Genomic DNA, 20,315 nt, shown 5'->3' with positions numbered 1-20,315 from the left:
CAAAATAAAAAATGAGTTAAGCAACTGCCAAAGATGCATTGTTTTAATCTTTAAAAAAAAATGTTTTCATTATTTTATTGTTCATGTTCTCCATAAATGTTCATGCACTTCTGAATTCATAATATGTGCATTATTTAAAGAGAACCCAATTCTGAACAATAATCTGAAAAATAGACTTAAAAAATAAACAAATATTTTTGAGTGTACTTATTGGTGGTGCTGAGTCTGTTTGTGGTCTGTTCAGATTAATTTGTTGTATGTACTGCAGTGAGTATACAATTCTTCCTTTTAGTATCATTTCTGTAAAACATCTTCAATACCTCATACAGCTGATTTAGCATCTTTCACTATGATTTAAATGTTCTTTCTATTGGGGATATCTTGAATTAGGTTTCTCATAAATTATGCTCGCTCTGGGTAGGACTGTCGTGTATTGTGGGTGAGAGGTGTAAATTTTTTTTGTAAGGGTATGACACTTGATGCAGTGGTTTCAATTGGGTGGTAAGTTTCTGACGCATTATTTTCCAACGGATTAGTAGTTCTTTTAAAAGACCTCATAATAAGACACCCTCAACATCAACACAGAATAACTAAACAAGACGCCTTTGATCTGGACATCAGAGCTACAGTATGCTGTGCTGGACTTTTAGATTTTTCACTTTTGCTGTTCTGATCACCCTCATGGGATGTTTTACTGGTGCGCAAGGCAACTGTAAGTAACTAAACTTGACATATATTTAAATAATATTTTTTTACTGCATTTCTCTATATGCTGCAATTGCATATGGGAAACCTGTCAAGCCATCAAGCCGACATAAAGGGTAACCTTGTAAGAGATAGATAAATTCGCTTACGTTCAGGATATCATACTTCTGTCTTAAATTTGACAGTTTTGTCACATGGGGTCTACAGAATGTTTGTATTGGTTAGTGGTGCAAAGGAAGAGCATATCCTGTCGAGAAAAACAGCTTATAAAGAGGCATGAGCAAAGCAAACATCTTTAAAACAGGAACTAGATTAAGACCTCCTCTTCAGCCCTTCTGAATATCTCCTCCCAGCACCATGCACCTCTACTGGAAAATAATGCTGATGCTGATGGTTCTTGTGTGTGTTACTGAGCAGCAAGGCGGTTGTAAGTCCTGGGATATTTAATATTTATCATTTAGGAGGTATAGGAGAGTGTCTTCCATTCAGATTAAGATGAATTCAGACTTTTTTTTTATTTTTTATTTTTTTTATTCACTTTTATTCAAGAGCAGTTTTATTCACTCCAAAATGTTCCAAAATAAAAGCCTAAATAATTGTCTTGATGTTTAAGGGACTAATGTTGGTGGATCCAGTTCTGAATCACGATTTTGCAATTTTCTTTGATGGAGTTCTTATCGTGATACAGATCAGGTTAACACCTGGTTTTCACACCTTCACTTGAGGAGTAAATCTCTCTCTCTCTCTCTCTTTCTCTCACAGATCGTCGGCCAACTAAAGTTGGAGTCAACTGCTGCAAGGAGGTTTCAAGAGCAAGAATCCCTCTTGAAATAAAACTGATTGGATACAAGCATCAGAATGCTCTGACTCCATGTGTCGATGCCATTATGTAAGGTTCCTCTATACAGTCTAATCCCATAACAAATAATATATGTGGTGTTGTTGTATGTGTTCATTTCATTGGTGAATCTGTCTTGTACAACAGATTCTACACTGAGAAGGAAAAATATTGCTCTGATCCAAAAGCACGCTGGATTTCACCCCGATTGAAAGGTATAACTTAAATGTTACGTCTGTTTTAAGATTATGCTTCTGTAATATGAGAGAGAACTCTGAATATAACAGAGTAATCATGGTTATCATTCCTCCAGGTCTGAAGGAGATACAAGACTGAACCAATGGAAGTCTAAAAGATGTACATGCACTGCATGTCTGAATAACAAGCAGCTTTTAATTGCAAATATATCTATATACTGTATATCTATCAATATATCTTGAGATAATATGCATTGTGTGTGTTTATTTAAGCAAAAAAAATCACTATATACCCACTAGTTAAGCCTAGCATTAGCTTATGTTAATGAATGTTGTGTGAATGTTGGACAAGATGTGTCACTTATAACTGTAAGCTTTGTTTTGCCTGTTCTAAAATTAAAATGAAAACTTGAACAAAAAGCATTTAAACTGTGTTTAATTTTACACAAAAGTCCAGTTATTCCAATGCAACAGTTTGTACCAACTTGTTTATAGGTTTAGTATAGAGTTAACTAATGCAGGCCACAAGAGAGCGCTACTTATTTTATATATATATATATATATATATATATATATATATATATATATATATATATATATATATATATATATAACAAATATTAAGCATAAATATTAACTTTGAATTCCGATGTTGCTGATTTAGAGCCCCATGGTACTGATGATACCTGCAAAAATAAATAAATAATAATAATAATAATAAATAATAATAATAATAAATAAAAATATAAATATTGTTTATAAATGTGTTTGTAAATGAGCATTGCGCCATCTTGTGGAGAGCCTCACAAAATGCACAAATCACAGTAGGTTTTAAAACAATTTATATCCAAGCATGACTCACCTTCACGTCAATTATCAAAATTGAATCTAAGAAAACATTCTTTTAACTATTCAAAAAGTGTTTTTGCCTATCTCAGGCCATAATATTTAACTTTTTACAAGTGTGTGTGTGTGTGTGTGTGTGTGTGTGTGTATGTGTGTGTGTGTGTGTGTGTGTGTGTGTGTGTGTGTGTGTGTGTGTGTGTGTATGTGTGTGTGTGTGTGTGGGCAGGTTTAAGTGATTTACCAGGACATTGTTTTAGGTTACAAATTGGTAATTACAAGGGTATTATGCTTTAAATGTGATTTATGAGGACATTTCTAGTGTCCCCATAATTCAAATCACTTAAAAAACATACTAAACGTTTTATTGAAAATGTAAAAATGCAGAAAGTTTTTTGTGAGGGTTAGGTTTAGGGGTAGGGTTAGGGTTAGGGGATAGAATCTATAGTTCATACAGTATAAAAATCATTATGTCTATGGAGAATTCAAGATGCGATCACAAACGCGCTTGCCGGTGTTATGGATCAACTGGGGATCATGTTTACTGGGGATGTGTGCATGCATGTGAATAATTTTACTTGATTCGTTCAATGTGAATTGCTAAGGAGCAAAGAAAAGACATTTTGCACATTATAAAAATGCTGGTATCATTATTAAACCGAGTTATATCATTGATGTCAGTTCTAATTAATATGACATAGTTTAAGAGCGGTTTCACATAACATGGATGCCCACGTTAACGTGGGACATTGGTTTGAATGAGAACTGGCGATTAAACTTGTCAGAACAGTAAATCGCAAGTGGATTTTATATATATACACACACAGTGCCTTGCAAAAGTATTCAGTCATGTTTGGATATCCCAGTGAGCACAGTTGGATCAATAATCAGGAAGTGGAAGTTGCACCACACCACACAGGCACTGCCAAGAAAAGGCCATCCCTCAAAACTCAGCGCTCTAACAAAAAGGAGACTTGTGAGAGAAGCCACAGAGGGGCCAACAATCACTTTGAAGGAGCTACAAAGTTCAGTGGCTGGGAGTGGAGTAATGGTGCACCAGTCAACCATATCAAGAGCACTGCATAAAGCTGGCCTGTATGGGAGGGTGGCAAGAAAGAAGCCATTACTTACAAATTACCATCTGAAAGCATGTCTGGAGTTTGCCAGAAAGCATGTGAGTGACCCAGCTGTGATGTGGGAGAAGGTTTTGTGGTCAGATGAGACCAAGATAGAGCTTTTTGGCCAAAACTCAAAGCACTATGTGTGGCGCAAACACTTCCTATGCCTCAAGACACACCATCCCTACAGTGAAGTATGGTGGTGGCAGCATCATGTTCTGGGGAAGCTTCTCATCGGTAGGGACTGGGCATGTTAGAATTGAAGGAAGAATGGATTGAGCAAAATATAGGGAAATACTGCAAGAGAACCTGCTTCAGTCTGCTAAAAAACTGAAGCTTTGGAGGAAATTCACCTTTCAACATTACAATGACCCCAAGCACAAGGCCAAAGCAACACTGGAGTGGCTCAAGAACAAAAAGATAAATGTCCTACAGTGGCCCAGTCAAAGTCCTGATCTCAATCCTATTGAGAATCTGCTGAGAAGAATGGGCCAAAATCACTTCGTCACTGTGTGCAAAGCTGGTACATATGTACCCCAAAAGACTTAAAGCAGTTATTGCAGCAAAAGGTGGCTCGACCAAATATTAATGTTTGGGGGTTGAATACTTATGCAAGCAAGATATTTCAGTTTTTTATTTTTCATAAAAATGTTTCCCAACAAAAAAACAATGTCACCTTACAATAATTGATTTTGAGTTTCAGTGTTTTAAAATAAAATATCAATCAGAATGAAATTTCAGTGTACCATTTGTAATTCGGTAATAGGAGAGAATTGGTCAGGGATCTGAATACTTTTGCAAGGCACTGTATATATATATATATAGAGAGAGAGAGAGAGAGAGAGAGAGAGAGAGAGAGAGAGAGCCAGCTGGAGACTGGTTGCTGACATGGTGACAGTGCACAACTGTTAAAGGTGTCCGTGTAGTGCTTGTTCAATGTGCAGCATTTGAAGGGGGGCTCAGCGGACCAGCAAGCCCTTGGGCCTAGGGGTACCTTAAAGCACCCTTGTTCACTTGTATTAAGTAATATCAATAAATTAGTCAAATTTCCTACATTACATGATATTAAAGTGTGTTTAACAAACGTTAGCAGAGTAGCAGATGTTCAAAACATGGTAAATTTATTCCCTTTTAATAATCGTACACCTGTAGCACAAATGCTAGCGTTGCAGATTGTTTCTGAATTGGGTTGCTAGGAGACATCACTAGTGACAGTCAAACACCTGCTAAGCTAATGGGACCATTGCAGTTTTGTTTCCTTAAACGTCATCTTCTGAGCATCTGGCAATGGAATGCATTTATGGTTGGAGATCGGAGATCTAAAGTAGGAATATCCCACATCCAATTTGAATAGAATGCAGCATAAGAGCATCGTGAGGACACAGATTTATGCAGATGTAACCGGTCCTACTCGACCCACTCCGAACGGGACTCAAACCAGCGTCTCCGGCATGAGAGGCGGTCACGCTAATGAGGAGGCTAAAGGCTACAGCCTCTAGCGCCGGTCACTAGTGTGCCTCTTGAGGCAAGGCAAGTGAGGTTTACATACTGCACAGCTACCTAGCAGCTGGCTCCTGTTACACTCACCCCCCTAAACCTCACTCCTATCCAGGTCACAGCAGCACTGTAGGACCACACAACCCGCTCTGAACAGGACTCAAACCAGCGTCTCCAGCATGGGAGGCGGTCACGCTAACGAGGAGGCTAAAGGCTACAGCCTCTAGCGCCAGTCGCTAGTGTGCCTCTTGAGGCAAGGCAAGTGAGGTTTACATACTGCACAGCTACCTAGCAGCTGGCTCCCGTTACACTCACCCCCCTAAACCTCACTCCTATCCAGATCACAGCAGCACTGTAGGACCACACAACCCGCTCCGAACAGGACTCGAACCAGCGTCTCCAGCATGGGAGGTGGTCACTCTAACGAGGAGGCTAAAGGCTACAGCCTCTAGCACCAGTCGCTAGTGTGCCTCTTGAGGCAAGGCAAGTGAGGTTTACATACTGCGCAGCTACCTAGCAGCTGGCTCCCGTTACACTCACCCCCCTAAACCTCACTCCTATCCAGGTCACAGCACCACTGTAGGACCACTCAACCCGCTCTGAACAGGACTCGAACCAGCGTCTCCAGCATGGGAGGCGGTCACGCTAACGAGGAGGCTAAAGGCAGGGCCGGCCCAGGTTCTGTTGGTGCCCTATGTGAGATTTTCGACTGCCGCTCCCCAGATCAAAATCACTGAGGGTGCTTCTGAAAATAGTGGGGGTGCTCTGTGTAAAGTGGAGATGTATCATAATTACACATTTTTTTATAGATTAAATCATGTTTAAATGCTACTAAAACAACATGAACAGTTCTTCATGTACAAAACATTTATTGCTTTTTCACATGATCTGTCACTGAAAATGACAGCAAAATGCTGCACCTACAGATTAGGACATACATTGATGCAGCATTTTGTCATTCACAAAATGCAGGGATTTTTGTGTGTTTGCTGGGATTCAAGAAAATCTGCTTGCCAATTTACAGTATTTGTCTTACATATTCAATTGAGCAGGAGTGTGCAATTATTTTGGTACAGGGGCCACATCAGCCGTTAAGTAGAACATGGAAAACAGAAGATAAAAAGTTCTGCATAGTTGTATCGTTTAAGCCCAGAAGTAGTAGTGCACTCATGCACTCAATGACTGATGCACAATTTTCTTAAGTGTATACAGACTGATGGGACCATTCTGCGACTGCTTGAAGGTTTGCTGCTACTTTTATATCATGTGTTAGTAAAACTGAATAAAGGCTGAGTAAATTATTAATTGTTTATTTTACCATACTTCAATGCAGTGATAATTTAGTATTCAATTTAACACTCTACATCAGGAGTCTGGTTAATATTAAAATAAAATATTCCTCCGTGTGCGAATGATGCGAAAATCTATTGGGATTTTACTAAAGTTCATCCCTGAAAAGGTTTGCTTGCAGACTTGGCACAAAACGGCACACGCAGCCTCACGAATGGACACGGCGTGGCTGCATCACACTTTTCTTTTAGCATAATATTGCACTATTGAGCGCTAAGTATTTTATTTTATTCGAAGAGGAGAGATAAAGCTCGCACACGCGCATACATTCTTGCCAAATTGCATAAATTAAGTATGAAATAAGGCGAAATATTTCCTATTTGTCCATGTATAAATCTCTGATTGGGGTGTTTCATATATTATCTGGCAACCCTGAGCATATTAAAAGCTTGTGGATGTGCGATAGGTCCCAAAGCCAGATAAATGAAAGATCTAATAAAAACCATTCATGATAAATCGACCCGCAGACAGTAATTTGCCCTGGTCTGCAATTGAGGGTGCTCTAAGGTTCGTTTGAGGGTGCTTAGCATGAATGCTTTAGACTACAGTCCTAATCATGGTCTCTTTTAAAAGAAGACACTTAGGAGCTTTTTGGTGAAGTGAAAGCAAGCAGCAATATAACTGAAATTAAAACAACATTATAGAAGCTTAAGTTTATTTGAAAGAAAATGCACTGCACTTAACTTGCACTAAACTTAAATAAAACAAGCAAAAACGGCCTACAGTGTCCGTGCCAGTTAAGAGGTTCTAAATAAGCTATTTCAAAGTAGTAACTAAACATTAATGGCTGACATGAACAGTCATTACCTTTATATTGCTTTTTTTCTGCGCCTCTGCTTTGTGTCGCTTACTGCCTTCAGGACATGATAATTTGGTTATTGTTTCACTCATTTTGTCCACATATGATAAGGATCCGATTATAATATGATCGCGTAGTGCTATTGCTCAATATATGAGTAGAGGGGCGCACAGTCGTCACGAGAGGGCGCACTTCCGACAAAAAAATAAACCTGCCTAAATCGCCTATGGCACGGGCCGGTGACAATCTGTGCTACCTGCTCAGGATGTGCTACCAGCAGTAAAAACAGTGATTTGTAAAGTTAAAACATCGGTAGCACATGTCGGGAGGCACAGAAGAACCTGTCGGTATGTACTACAACAGCATGAAATGTAGTGTAATAGCGTGAAAGTGTTATAATTCACCAAACTTCATTAAATATATGTGCAGTCTTTTTAACCGGTGCAGAGAGAACTAGAAAGGGTTAATCCAATTCCCTAGAGGGGGAGAGAGTATGCATGAAATTACATGATATGGAAAATGTAAGCGTTTTACATATAATTCCAATTATAGTGTCTGTTGTACTGGGTTTTATACAAAATATGCCTGGTTGCTAAAATGTTTAACGCCTTTTGTGTTGCCGATGTGGTAAAACCACTTTTCCGGTTAGTGGTATGTTCCCCTGCGCTGCACTCCTCAGTCTGCAAGAAGCACTCTGAGGAGAGTTAGGTGTCAGTTAACGAACAATTTAAAACAGATTCTTAAAGTACATTAAATGTATGTTACGACAGAGAGAATATGGTATGAGTGAAATGGCATTCCTTTACGTTAAATACAATGTATAAACTTTTTATTGCTTTCAGCACTTATTGTTGTATGGTATTTCAGGAACGGTGTAATATTGCAAATATCAGTTCACTGCCTGTGTTTATTGTCATAAGTAAGGAAAGGTCTGTTAAATGACTGTCAATCTGAATTTAATTTCGTTTGCTTCTTTGATCGGCGTAACTGGTTAATTTGTTACTGCACAGAGTGAATAGCGCGCCAGTTAATGGCAATGCATTCTGGGTATTGTAGTTCGGTGTTTAAAAATAACATGCTGTGGTTAGAAAAGGGAAAAAATTACTGAACCTGTGAGTTTTGATTTTGTGTTTCTTTGGTTGCCTGCATATTCGAGAGATTGGACAATGTACTAACTGAAAAATATATTCACAGATTGTGAAAAGGAAGATTGTTGTAACACTGGCCCATTTTATGACTACAGTAAACACACAAAAAGGCACTGGCTGTGTTTGTCCTTATTTTGATCCTGTGGTGCGAGTAGACGTCCGCTACAGTAGCACATCTTGTCAGGCAGATAATACCTATCAGGATGTGCTACCAGCATAACTATCAGATAGTGTGATATGGTGTGAGGCTGTACTAAGTCCTAACCCCAACCCTAAAACTATGTGAATATAGCATTGGTAGGACATACTGACAGGTAGCATATATTTTCAGGACACCGGGCCTGGCTAAAGGCTACAGCCTCTAGCGTCAGTTGTTAGTGCGCCTCTTGAGGCAAGGCGAGTGAGGTTTACATACCGCACAGCTACCTAGCAGCTGGCTCCGTTTTGACTTTGTTTTTACACAGACACCTGCAGGACAATCGCAAAATTACACTTTATACTATTTAAATACCAATAGACACTTTATGCTGAGACTTTAATATCAGGATATTTGTATTTTATTTATTTTTATTTTAACAGACAAGTCTAATAATAATAATAATTATTATTATTATTATTATGAAATACATAAAATGGATGAATAGATTAATTTGTAGGCAAAGATATTTGTGGACTGGTTGGTAACAACAAAATTGTGGCAAGATTGATGCAGACAACTGTATAAATTAATATTAGAAAGAGAAGAAAAAAGTCATTAACTAGCTGTCGTGCATGAAAATCGTCCGTATATTTTTGCTCATCATCCTACATTTACATTTATGCATTTGGCAGATGCCTTTATCCTCGTCTCTTCCTCTCTGACACCTAAAGGCTCTCTCGCAGCACTACAAGTTGTGTCGCACCGCACATGCAGCATTACTGTCACCGTTATCACTTTTGTGAGTAAAGAGCAGACCTCCGCTTTATTGGTGAATGTCCCTAAAGCGCATCTTCCAAACGTCTCCAATTTTGCGCTGCGCGATAACACGGAATAATATTCAATGAATGCTTGTAAAAAGCAGGATCATACACAGGGACTCCACTGTCTTCACTAATCCTGGAAGCTTTTATATCGAGAGGAATTTGTGAAAATGAAATATTACAAATGTACACCTGATTATGGAAGTAGATTGTGTAAAAGATCGTTCTGAACAAAATTATTGTACAATATGTAAATATGCAGTTAATTAGGTCGAATATTTAAGAGAAAAATGTAAACAAATTTTAGCAAGGTAAATTACAAATTGTAAAGTTATGCACAAATATAATGAAGTTACAATGACGAGCAGCACTATATGGTCACATTTCAGCACTTTCATACGGACAGCAACTCTCTTAAATAGCACTTAAAACGCGTCCTCACAGGTTCATGTTAGGTGCAATTTTGCGAAACGCACGTAAAAAAAAAAATCGTAAAATCGCTTGTAGAAAACATTCTTAACCGCAAAGATCAATCGTTGTCGGGAAACGCAGCCCAGGAAAGTTTTCTTTATGGAAACTGAATGTTCTTTTTAGGTTTGTGTTCTTTCTAATGTTATAATTAACGTTCTGCTATCATTCTCCTAATGTTCTATTAACATTAACCTAACGTTCTGTTAACGTTCCCCTAACCTCAATTTTCATTATAAACTCAGCAAAAAAGAAACGTTCTCTCAATTTCAACTGCATTTATTTTCGGCAAACTTAACATGTGTAAATATTTATATGAACATAAAAAGATTCAACAACAAAAACATAAACTGAACAAGTTTCACAGACATGTGACTAACAGAAATGGAATAATGTGTCCCTGAACAATGTGTCCCTGAAACAAATCAAAAGTAACAGTCAGTATCTGGTGTGGCCACCAGCTGCATGAAGTACTGCAGTGCATCTCCTCCACATGGACTGCACCAGATTTGCCAGTTCTTGCTGTGAGATGTTACCCCACTCTTCCACCAAGACACTTGCAAGTTCTCTGACATTTCTGGGGGGGATGGCCCTAGCCCTCACCCTCCGATCCAACAGGTCCAAGACATGCTCAATGGGATTGAGATCCGGGCTCTTCCCTGGCCATGGCAGAACACTGACATTCCTGTCTTGCAGGAAATCATGCACAGAACGAGCAGTATGGCTGGTAGCATTGTCATGCTGGAGGGTCATGTCAGGATGAGCCTGCAGGAAGGGTACCACATGAGGAAGGAGGATGTCTACCCTGTAACGTACAGCGTTGAGATTGCCTGCAATGACAACAAGCTCAGTCTGATGATGCTGTGACACACCGCCCCAGACAATGACGGACACTCCACCTCCAAATCGATCCTACTCCAGAGTACAGGCCATGGTGTAACGCTCATTCCTTCGACGATAAACGCGAGTCTGACCATCACCCCTGGTGAGACAAAACCGCAACTCACCAGTGAAGAGCACTTTTTGCCAGTCCTGTCTGGTCCAGCAAAGGTGGGTTTGTGCCCATAGGCGACGTTTTTGCCAGTGATGTCTGGTAAGGACCTGCCTTACAACAGGCCTACAAGCCCTCAGTCCAGCCTCTCTCAGCCTATTGCAGACAGTCTGAGCACTGATGGAGGGATTGTGCGTTCCTGGTGTAACTCGGGCAGTTGTTGTTGCCATCTTGCACCTGTTCCACAGGTGTGATATTTGGGTGTACTGATTCTGTGCAGGTGTTGTGACACGTGGTCTGCCACTGCGAGGATGATCAGCTGTCCTTCCTGTCTCCCTGTAGCGCTATTTTAGGCATCTCACAGTACGGACTTTGCAATTTATTGCTCTGGCCACATCTGCAGTCCTCATGCCTCCATGCAGCATGCCTAAGGCACATTCACGCAGATGAGCAGGGACCCTGGGCGTCTTTCTTTTGGTGTTTTTCAGAGTCAGTAGAAAGGTCTCTTTAGTGTCTTAAGTTTTTATAACTGTGACCTTAATTGCCTACCATCTGTAAGCTGTTAGTGTCTTAACGACCGTTCCACAGGTGCATGTTCATTAATTGTTTATGGTTCATTGAACAAGCATGGAAAACATTGTTTAAACACTTTACAATAAAGATCTGTAAAGTTATTTGGATTTTTTCAAAATTATCTTTAAAATACAGTGTCATGAATAAAGGACATTTCTTTTTTTGCCGAGTTTATTTATATTTACTTATTCATGCATTCATACATCATTAATCATAAATTAAACAATAAGTCTATATAAATAAATAATGAGCCCACAATCAATGACTTTGTTGATCCATTCATTTAATTATCATTTAATACAAAAAACATGAAAACATTTTCATAGATAAAAATGTGCAAGAACTTTGTATAATTAAAAAATAAACTGTAACTGTAAAAACAATTTTTGGTAAACTTCTCCACTTGATAAAACAGGACTTCATCTGCAAATTGAACAAAGAAATGAAAAAGGCAATGTACATGGATGTTAGATTAAACAGTTAGATGAACAATTAAATAAATAACCTTCTACTGCTGTATATAGGCCTTTAATATCACAAAGTGTGCGCAGATTAATGTATTTATTTTTAAGGATGTTTAGGCTATATTTAGTAAGTTACAGAATAATTAAACACATTGTCACACATGATATGTAATGATGGATAAATTAATGGATAAATTCATGTCCATCTATTAATTTTTTTATCCATATGTAAGGTCGCGCCATTACCTCGGGCCGAAATAAGGTAGCCAGGGAAACACTAACAGGTGGATTTAATTAACATGTAAGATGTAGGGTACAATGGGACTAAAGGCCCCGTGGGATAAAAGACTCCATTGATTTTATTTTCTCTCAAAACATGAACTAGCATCAAAAACTACCACAGCATTTTCCTAAACATCTGTTTGTCACTATGCACTGCAAAATTTTCCTGTTCCATTAAATCTTTGCGTGTGACATCTAAAGGTTGATTCTGAGGCAATTTGATCACATTTTTTATATTTTTTAAAATGTTGAAAATTGATGTAGCTAATGAAAATCCCTGAAATTAACATATTTATTTTGAGACAAAATACTAATTTATCATTTTCAGTTTTGTTTAAGGTCATTCAGTAAAAAAAAAATTAAATAACTGTTCAATAAGTGAAAAGATATTATTTAGGGTAAAAAGCCCCCCTGTTGCAAGGGCTAAAGGCCCCTATTAAACACATTATTTTTCTTAAGTGGAACGAATAGATTTGTTATGAAAAATGTTCAAAGTGGGCTCACATTGACTCATCCAATCAAAATAGAGAGTAGTTTGTTTACAGAATAATTGAGATGTAATAAAAATGCCAAATGTGTTTGAAATTAACAGGAAATAGTTATTTTGAGTAAGTGTAACCAGTCCTGCTCAACCCACTCAAAGCGGGATTCGAACCTGTGTTAGCTGGCATGGTAGATGGGTGAGATAACCAGGAGGCTAAAGGCTACAGCCCTTAGCTTCAGTCGCTAATTCGCCTCTTGAGGTCAGGGGAGTGAGGTTTACACATACCACACAGCTATCACGTACCAGCTGGCTGTTGCACTCACCCCCCTTAACTTCACTCCCATCCAGGTCAGGGCACCACTGTAATCACTCCTGCTCAACCGGCGCTGAGCGGGATTTAAACCGGCGTCAGGTGGCATGGTAGATGGGCACGCTAAGGAGGAGGCTAAAGGCTACAGCCCCTAGCGTCAGTTGCTTGTGCACCTCTTGAGGCCAGGGGAGTGAGGTTACACGTACAGTACTGCACAGCTATCATGTACCAGCTGGCTCTAGTAACATAAGCATCATCTTAATTTGTTACTCAAAAAAGCATCTTGGTGTCTCAAAATTGTTTGCATTATTTGAAAAATTTTGCACAATAACTATTGCCCCTATATCTGCACGATAGCACTTTAAAACACTGAGGGCCTTTTACCCCAAGTGAGGGAGCCTTCTACCCCAAGTGTGGGGTAAAAGGCTCCCTCACCACCTTTTTATTAAAAACTGAATTTTAATCGAAACAACCTTCTGTTTTTTTTTTTTTTTTCACACAAATTATGTTTCTCCATCAATATTCAATAAAAATATATATATATATTTTTTTACCTTGCCAGAAGTGATCCTTCTATGCCCTATTCACTCAGATCTTGATCTGGGCACTCTGAAGGGAGCATGGCTTTACTGTATGGATGTACTCTTCGCTAGCAGTCTTGTGGAAAGGCCCTTCGTGGAAAAAATATTTTCTTACTTTGATTGGGGACGACCTTTCGAGTTGCATCCTCTTCTCGCAGTACCCTTCAAGGGCGCAAAAATGCTATTTGGAAGACACCCTAAAAAAGTGCGTGCGGACCTAAGGCGCGTGCATGTATTAGATGCAGAATAGGTAGATAGTGCATGGTATTATATAGTGTATGCTTTCCACATCTGTTCATTTTAATGTGTTCCCATATTTCGTGAACTTACTGTTACTTTACGCTGTACTGCACTAATGTCAGTCTTTGTTGTCTATCAACCTCTCTGAAAATAATTTAAAAAAATGTACGAAATATAAAACTTAAAAATAACCATTAGAGAACATTCTGTATAAATAATTTTTAGGTTATCCCACAAAAAAACATCCTGCAAAATGTTAGTTTATGGTTATAAAAATAAAACCTAAAAATTAGGGGAACGTTGTGTGTTTGCTGGGCTGATTCTCCGCCGCATAGACTTTTTTCACAGACTGTGATGACGCATTTCCGCCTAATTTAGCGGAAACTTTTTTATATTAGCACTTTTTAAAATATTGAGTGTACATGTGTAACATCATGCTTTGTGTTATATTATCCTGGAATTAGTTAAAAAAAAAAAAAAAAAAAAAAGGTATCACTGCTGAGGGGGTTTCTTATCCAGCTGCTGAGAGAGTGACAGTGCATTTGGCATTTTCTCTCATCTGACTGTCATAATTTTTTTCCTCTTCTGGAAAGTCATTGAAAAGTAATTGTTGATTTTTTTCACTTGCTGTTGGAGCAAATGGGTAAGTGAAAATAATATTTGTTGTTGTCTCCCATTCACTCCCATTCATCGCTGTCGAAGTTTACCCTGCAATCATTTACTTCTGCGTTCCAAAACCCGGATGGTGAAAAAGGTCTCGAGGCCCTGTCCCAATACCCCCACTTGCAGTTTTGGTCTTGCCTACTTACCCACTTGTCTTAACGTATTTCCGGTGTTTTGCCACTAGTGTGCAAGTAGACGTGAAGACTGCGAGTGTGTGGATGACTTTTGATTGCACGTTAGGACACTCATAGACTTTGGTGCTGGTTGCGACAGCTGTTTTTGTCATTTCACTCTGCTGAAGACTGATTGCATTTGGTAGTTGTGACTGTTATAGCCTACTTAAAATGATAAATAACTGAAAAGTTTACCCATCATTTCATTTATTAATACACTACTGGATGTTGAAAGTGTATGGTGCTGTAGAAAATATGTAAGTATAAAACATTTATGTTTTTATTCTGTGAAAATAATTGTAAAACTTACAAAAGTACTCATTTTGATTTTCAGTACTTTGCACATAAATCTTTTTACATTTTAACTGTAAAATTGCGTCTTCCATAACTGTTGTAAAATGTGAAATATAAGCAATTTCTTTCTAGTTTGTTTCTCAATACACTGCATAAAAAGTATTTAAAAAAAAATAAAAACTTTATTCTATAAACCTGTGCGATCCATTAATAGCTACCAATACAAACCATTTAAATTATATGCTTTGGCTTCTCATTTATATAAGATGACCCAAGACTGCTTTACACAACTTATCAGTATGTGGTTTCATGCAACAAATCAAAAACATTAAAACATATATTTTAAATACATAAAGATGAGAAAGAACCTGTGGTAGTAGTTGAGAAATTGTGATTATTTTTTAATTTTTATTTTTTTATCCCCTTTTCTCCCCAATTTGGAATGCCCAATTGCCACTACTTAGCAGGTCCTCGTGGTGGCGCGGTTACTTAATTCGGGTGGCGGAGGACAAGTCTCAGTTACCTCCGCTTCTGAGACAGTCAATCCGCACATCTTATCACATGACTTGTTGTGCATGACACCGCAGAGACTCCCAGCATGTGGAGGCTCATGCTACTTTCCACGATCCATGCACAATTTACTACGTGCCCCATTGAGAGCAAGAACCACTAATCGTGACCACAAGGTTACCCCATGTAACTCTACCCTCCTTAGCAATCGGGCCAATTTGGTTGCTTAGGAGACCTGGCTGGAGTCACTCAGCACACCCTGGATTCGAACTCGCAATTCCAGGGTGGTAGTCAGCGTAAATACTCGCTGAGCTACCCAGGCCCCCTGATAAATTTTTAATTTTAAAACTTCATTTACTAGACCGCATATTGTATGCCACACTGGCTGCTAAAAAAATGACCAGCAGTATTAGGCAAGAACAAACAAAATATGGTGATTACTGGGCGAGAAGGATAACAAAGAGGTATATAAATATTCACATAAATAATATTTTGTAATTATGATGCTGATATTAAGTCATTCTAAACACGTTATATAATGTTGAATACTTTAATTTATACTAAAATATATATATGCTTCACTTACGTTTCACTATCTGATTATAATAAATAACTTATATTGAAAAGCTTCCCTTGATGTCGTCATGGCAAAAATACACCGATCGCTCGGGTAGGTGGGGTGTGGCTCCTGATCGTGATGAACTCTGGGATACAGTTAGGCTGCGTTCCACTTCACTTTTAACATCCACTTGCTAACTCCCCTAAGCACTTCCCCTCGGGGGAGTCCCCACCGCCATTTTGGAAGTCCGTTCCACTTCGTAAATTGAGCGAGGGAAGTTTCTGTTGACAGACCCTCAACCCCTCAATTTTGACCGAGTGAGCGAGCCTACTCTGATGTACACTTCAGGCAGCTCCACATTCCACAATGCAACTCCATTGTGACATGACAGCAGATTGCACTTCATAAACCCCACCCCCACACAACTCTAAAGTATGATGGAAGTGAAGTTAGGTCAATTAAGCAGTTTAGAAAAGTTATATTGAGATTTAACAGCACAATACTTGTAGCTACCTTAAACTGTTTATCACACAGTTATTGCCTATGTGTTCATTGTTATGTTAACATTTGCATTTGTGTAAATCTTCATTAATCCTTTCTAACAATTCATTGTAATGAAAAAAAAATGTAACTTACCAGAGGGTCTTGGAGGGTCTGGTCTTGACTACACCTCTGACTCAAACCTATTACAGAAGTCCACCACAGTTGAAGGATTATTTGAAACATCTAAATATTCAACAGAGGCTTTAAAAGGGAAACAAATTAATCAGCATTTAACACAATAGTCACTCATACCTGCATCTTACCTGAGAAATAACAGATATCAAATTTCAATCATGATACAGTGTATTCATATTAATTTATGTTCCTGTATGGTTTTTTAAATGGAAATGGGCACAATAGTCAAACTTTCTGAACAACCAATATATTACTTTGCAACTAACTAGAAGATGCTCATTTGGACAAGTGAAAAGCAAGATTGAGGCATTTCCTTGCTGTTAAATAAAAGACACCAAACGATAGGCTGTGGCGCATGCATTTAACAAGCACATCTGACGTACATGTAGTTTATTTCCTAGATTGCACCAGTTCATTAAATTATCTGTTGAAATGTTGAAATTCAAACACTATTGCCCTTGGCAAAACACTGAACAACCCATGGAATGTATGTGACACAAGAAACTCTGTTCTGGCAAACAAAAGTCTAGGTGATTGGAAACGCCCATGGCATCTGGATGTAATTTCTAGTCATTTTTCTTCCTTTGCTATGCTGATGAGGAGATATTGGGTTCAGGTGTCTTTGTTCACAATAAAATGCTATGGTATCTCTGAAGTGAGCTCCTTTCCATCTGCTGCTGTAATTCATTTATAGTACATCCACTCGCCCACCCAACCTTCTCAGCTAAACTCAAGCAATGCCATGAACAAACGAGTCCGAAAAAAATATACAGTATACACCACTGATTCCCAACCAGGAGTATCTATGTCCCAGGGGGTACTTGAAAATATTTCAGTTTTGCTTTGCTTTTCAAATGACAACTAATCATGATTAATCTCATGTTTTGCTTTTCTTTTCTTTTTTTTTTTTTTTTGTCTAAGTCTCAGATTTTTTTCAAGGAAAGAATGCAAAATAATACGTGTATTGTGTGAAAGTTTTATAAATGTATGATAAAAAGACTCTTAGAAAGAAATCTGATTTATGGGAAAAAAAAACAACAACATGTAAATCACTTACTGTATAGTATATACATTTACATCTATATTAAGGCATTTATTAATTCAGCAATTTCTTTTATCCAAAGCGACTTACTGATGAGGAACATTGCAAGCAATTTGTCATACAAAAAGTCAACAACATCTGCTGTATCACACTGCCAAGTTCGCTGGAGTTGTACAGAATTCATGAACAGAGAAGTACAATATCGATTTTTTTAAAGATAATACTTAAATGATATCCAGTGAGATATGATTTAAAAGGAACACATTCCAGGTTCTGTGTCGATGAGGGGTACTTGAGCCTTTCCGATGGGGTTGTGGGGTATGTACTGTAAGACAATAAATGTTGCGATGCACTACTATAAGTCATTTGGTGTGTCGTTACTCTTTGAGGATCTTGTTTTATTGGCCACTAAGAGAGAATTAACATTGGTAACTTACAGTATGTATAATTACATCCCCAAATCTCATTGAACAATCCAGTCATTTGCTCTTGTTTGGTGTCTACACCAAGGGTATAATTTGTATTGTGCATCCAGTGTTGCACTGTTCAGATGTGCATTTTAGGAATGTCAACACACCATTTACTCTTTAATGCGTGGATATTTTGGACCTGTCCTTAGAGACTGAACTCAGAGTGTTCTCTTTTTCTGGTCAGTACATTCATTATTCAAGGTGTGTAAACCCTCCATCTGCTGCCTGTCTGGCTAAAACACTGTACTGTCCATCTGAGTCAGTGGAGATGCACGCCATCACCTTAATATAGCAGTGGCACAAACAGCAGCATTGGGTATGTTTATACATTCAACATCAGCTGTTGTTTATCTAATATTTATCCTGATAAGGCACCAAGAGTGGGGGGTTTATCATGATATATACACTTATATAGCCTCTACAAAAATTTACAGTGGGATTACCATGAATTTTGGCATGTTGGCTCAGTGGGTAGCACTGTTGCCTCACAGCAAAAAGGTCCCTGGGTTCGAGTCCCTTCTGTCGAGTCCTTTCTGTGTGGAATTTGCATGTTCTCCCATGTTTGTGTGGGTTTCTTCCGGGTGCTCCGGTTTCCCCCACAGTGCAAAAAGTCATGAAGGTTAAGTTAACTGGAGACTCTAAATTGCCCATAGGTGTGAGTGAGAAAGTGTATGTCTGTGTGTGCTGCCCTGTGATGGACTGGCCACCTGTCCAGTGTGTTTCCCTGCCTTCGGCCCGAGACAGCTGGGACAGGCTCCAGCACTTCCCGCGACCCTGCATAGGACAAGCGGCTATAGAAGATGGATGGATGGATTTAATTTATGTAACCTTTTCTGTGTTAAAATGCTTTCTCCTATCCCAGCTTATAGTTGTCTCTGCATATTAAGTAATCCATTCATAGGTTTATTTTCTCAAAAATTTTAAGCATTCTTTCTCTCTGAAAATTCCTGTGTTTGTTTAGAGCAACTCTCTTAGACCCGCCTCAACAACTTTCCTCAACCAGTGGCATGAGTTGGGGATGGGACTATCTCTTTGTTTGACCAACGGCAGATGGGGGGTGTATTCAGAAAGCTGTTTTGAAAACAAAGTTTATTTTTGCAATTCCGTTTGGTGGCGCTAGTGGCGCAGAAACTAACCTTTTTAATCAGCTGAACCTCTGTGGACCCCCTTAGATTTTTTTTTTTTTTAATCTTTCAATAAATATATTGAATTTTACAACGTCTTTGCATGTTCACTTATTTATGTGTTATTGTTATTTATTACATGGCTCTCTGGATTGGTCAGTCGTGCCATCCAGCAGTCTGATATTTCTGGATAATGGCCGCATGTCTGAGGATGAAGTGATACCAGAGACTATTTAGCAGAAACAGGCCACTTCTATTAAAGGTGCAGTAAGCAATTTTTTTCATTGAAAAGTATGCAAAAAATGTTCCTACTCCCTTAGAGATATTAATGAAATAAGTGTCCTGAGATATCTCTCTAGACTCTGTGACAGCTTTAGATTTTGTAAACAAAAATGTGCCCACAAAACATGGACATTGGTGCTTTTCACCTGTCAGTCATTTTGCTCGTTCTCATAGTGTTGTCTTTGAAGCAGATCATTAAGGTTGTGATTCATAATGTTTGTCAGTTGAGGGTGCTATTGTACCACTGTTGAATTTGACAGCTACAGGAACAAACAATGCTGCTCTTTTCCTCGGTTTTGGTCTCAACATTTTCTTTAGAGGGCAGGGTTTTGGAATGAGGGGGCACGGCTAATTCAACGGCTCAGTCACGTGAAAGCTCCAGAACGCTAAAATCGCTTACAGCACCTTTAAAACACATGGGAGAAAATGGAACACCCTACCAAGGAGCTCTAGCGCCCAATGGTCAATGGAAGCAGAAAGGAAGTCCCGCCTTACAGGTAAAAAAGCCAATTATCTTCTAGATACAGTCGTCCCTTGTCAAACAACTTGAGAATGCACTTGTGCATTAGCAATACAAGCTGTAAAAAATGTGTTTTTATGTGTAACATGAGGTAAAGAAGCACAATTTATGACAGCAGTTTTGTCAGATTTTACTGCTGATTTAAAATGTGT

General features: G+C 38.6%; 1 protein-coding gene across 2 annotated transcripts; it reads left to right on the top strand.

The window, feature by feature from the left end:
- The first annotated feature begins 508 nt into the window (after positions 1–508).
- On the top strand, positions 509–2,160 carry ccl34b.4 (chemokine (C-C motif) ligand 34b, duplicate 4). 2 transcript variants are annotated; one of them, XM_051686573.1, is made up of 4 exons: positions 509–712; positions 1,468–1,594; positions 1,691–1,758; positions 1,857–2,160. In XM_051686573.1, the coding sequence occupies exons 1-4, from the start codon at positions 631–633 to the stop codon at positions 1,877–1,879; spliced, it is 300 nt and encodes a 99-aa protein (XP_051542533.1). In that variant the 5' UTR covers positions 509–630; the 3' UTR covers positions 1,880–2,160. The 2 variants fall into 2 exon arrangements, with proteins under 2 accessions (XP_051542533.1, XP_051542534.1); XM_051686574.1 differs by lacking the exon at positions 509–712 and adding an exon at positions 966–1,132.
- The last annotated feature ends 18,155 nt before the right edge of the window (positions 2,161–20,315 follow it).

The sequence above is a fragment of the Myxocyprinus asiaticus genome, chromosome 44, assembly GCF_019703515.2.
Source record: "Myxocyprinus asiaticus isolate MX2 ecotype Aquarium Trade chromosome 44, UBuf_Myxa_2, whole genome shotgun sequence".
NCBI classification, from domain to species: Eukaryota; Metazoa; Chordata; class Actinopteri; order Cypriniformes; family Catostomidae; genus Myxocyprinus; species Myxocyprinus asiaticus.
This window is presented reverse-complemented; position numbering and strand designations above follow the sequence as displayed.